At 37.2% G+C, this 2146-nt stretch overlaps 1 protein-coding gene across 1 annotated transcript in view; it reads right to left on the minus strand.

Annotated features, from left to right (window-relative positions):
• The window catches only part of LOC118337327 (tyrosine-protein kinase receptor TYRO3-like), a gene marked incomplete at its 3' end in the record, with an annotated part of 1707 nt that extends 481 nt beyond the window's left edge, over positions 1–1226 (minus strand). Inside the window, 1 exon segment of the mRNA XM_035674297.1 lies at positions 892–1226. Coding sequence (XP_035530190.1) covers positions 892–949 — 58 coding nt within the window.
• Positions 1227–2146: the final 920 nt, after the last annotated feature.

Raw genomic sequence — 2146 nt, forward strand, 5'->3', positions numbered from 1 at the left:
AGTGGGCCCTGAACACACCTCCCTACATATAGCCTCAGATACAGCATCCTAATCAATAATTACATTATTGATTGTTAGTGTGCGACCAACAGTGCATGATGGGAAAAAATGCAGCAAAAGCGTCACAGAGAGATGACATCAACTCACATCCCTTCCTCCCACTGATGACATCATCAGGTGTTATTTCCCTCCACTGATGACATCACCAACCATCAAACACGGAGCTGCTGGCGATGATGTCATTATAATGTGTGTGTATGTGTGTGTTTGTTTGTGTATGTGTACGTATGTATGTGTGTATATATATATATGTGTTTATATATATGTGTGTGTGTGTGATAAACAGTGTGCCGCTCACAACCATCACAAACAGCTGTGAACCTGCACTTTTCACAGCTGTGCGACCAGAGTCCTCGCGCCAAACTCCACGGGAAATTGTGGTAAATGTAGACTTATTTGATTTTTAGTTCCTTTCTTAACAGGATGAAACACATCTCACTCTTTGTTTATTTGACACGTGTCTCCTGGTAAATTCGGCACAAACAAACAAACCAATAAGCAACTTATTCAATGAGACTTTTAGGTTTTTACTGACTGAGGCTGCACCCAAACTGCCCTCTGAGCGCACTTTATCGGGCGAAGGCAACGACAGAAGAGTTGCACATTACTTCAGATAAAGAGCTGTTTGGTGTGCTGGCTGTGTGCCGAATAGATGAAAGGCTCTCTCACATATATTTACAGTATTTACAGGAGTTTTATCAGATGGCAGTATTTGCTGAAAAGTGACAAAACTTTAAACTTGGTTTACTTCAAATAGAGTTCGGCGTCGTAAACTTTTCAGTGATTTATCTTTGAGTTAAACTTTGCTGTAATAATTGTTTTATCCCTCACCGTTTCCACAGCTCCCTCCAGGACTCCGAAGTAAAAACATAAGAATCAACACAATCATCTTGTCATTGTTTCTGCGGGACTCTGATCCGGGCTGGCTCGGCTCGGACTCGGCTCGGTTCGGTCTCACTCCCTCAATGAAGTTTCATTTCCAGGCGGACAAACAGGGTTTTCATCGGAGATTAAATCGGTAATAAAACGAAACATTCGTGAAGAAAGATTCAAACAAAGTCATTAAAAGAGCGATTAAAGGTCCAGTGATTACCGAGCAGCCGCTGTCAGGATCTTTTCTCAAACTGTTTTCCTCTGAGAAGAAAAGTGAAGCTGAACCATTAAAACACGACCGCACCGGAAATCAGCTGCCTTCAAAATAAAAGACCTTAGATCTAGATCATATTTCTTGTATTTAATTTGTCATTTCTTATGTTTAAATGTTATTTAGTGTAATAATAAAAAGCTCTTTACAGTTGGTTTATATTTGATTTGTAACTAAATCATTCTGTTTCCAATCATTATTTTCTATGTTTACATGTATTTATTTATGTGTTAAATATTTTCTCCAACAGGAAGCTTGAATATACACAAACAGACACTAAAACGGTTGTTGGACACGAACTCTGTCGTTCGTTATTATTGTATTATAATTACATTATTATTTATATCGATGTTGATCAATTCGATAAAAACACTAACCGGAAATGAAGTTTACATTCATTCAAGTTTTACACTATTGGTGCTCCCAGAGGAATGTGTGTGTGTGTGTGTGTGTGTGTGTGTGTATGATTGTGTACTCACTGCGCATGAGCACCACCTGGTGGCGTGACATCAGAGCTCAGGTACAGCAATGAATATATTTATTTACTTGTACTTTAGTATTTCTGCTTTATGCCCTCTGACAGCTTCATTACTTTCATTATTAATGAAATAAAATGATTGATTATAATATGATTTGATCATTTTATAAAATATGGTCCATTGTAATTAATTAAACAAACACTGCCTGTAAAATACTGCATTATGGGAGTATTATCAGTGTTTTTATTGATTATTGATGCTGTATGAATGTGTGTGTTGTATATTTAAATATATATAATTAAATTTCAATTCAATTCAATTTTATTTGTATAGCGCCAATTCATCATTATCTCAGGACACTTTTCAAATAGAGCAGGTCTATACCGAACTCCTTTTAACAATTAAATAAGAGAGAGAGAGAGAGAGAGAGAGAGAGAGGCAGACAGACAGACGCAACAACTAC

The sequence above is a fragment of the Morone saxatilis genome, unplaced genomic scaffold, assembly GCF_004916995.1.
Source record: "Morone saxatilis isolate NCDOM2014 unplaced genomic scaffold, NCSU_SB_2.0 Contig3, whole genome shotgun sequence".
Taxonomy (NCBI): Eukaryota; Metazoa; Chordata; class Actinopteri; family Moronidae; genus Morone; species Morone saxatilis.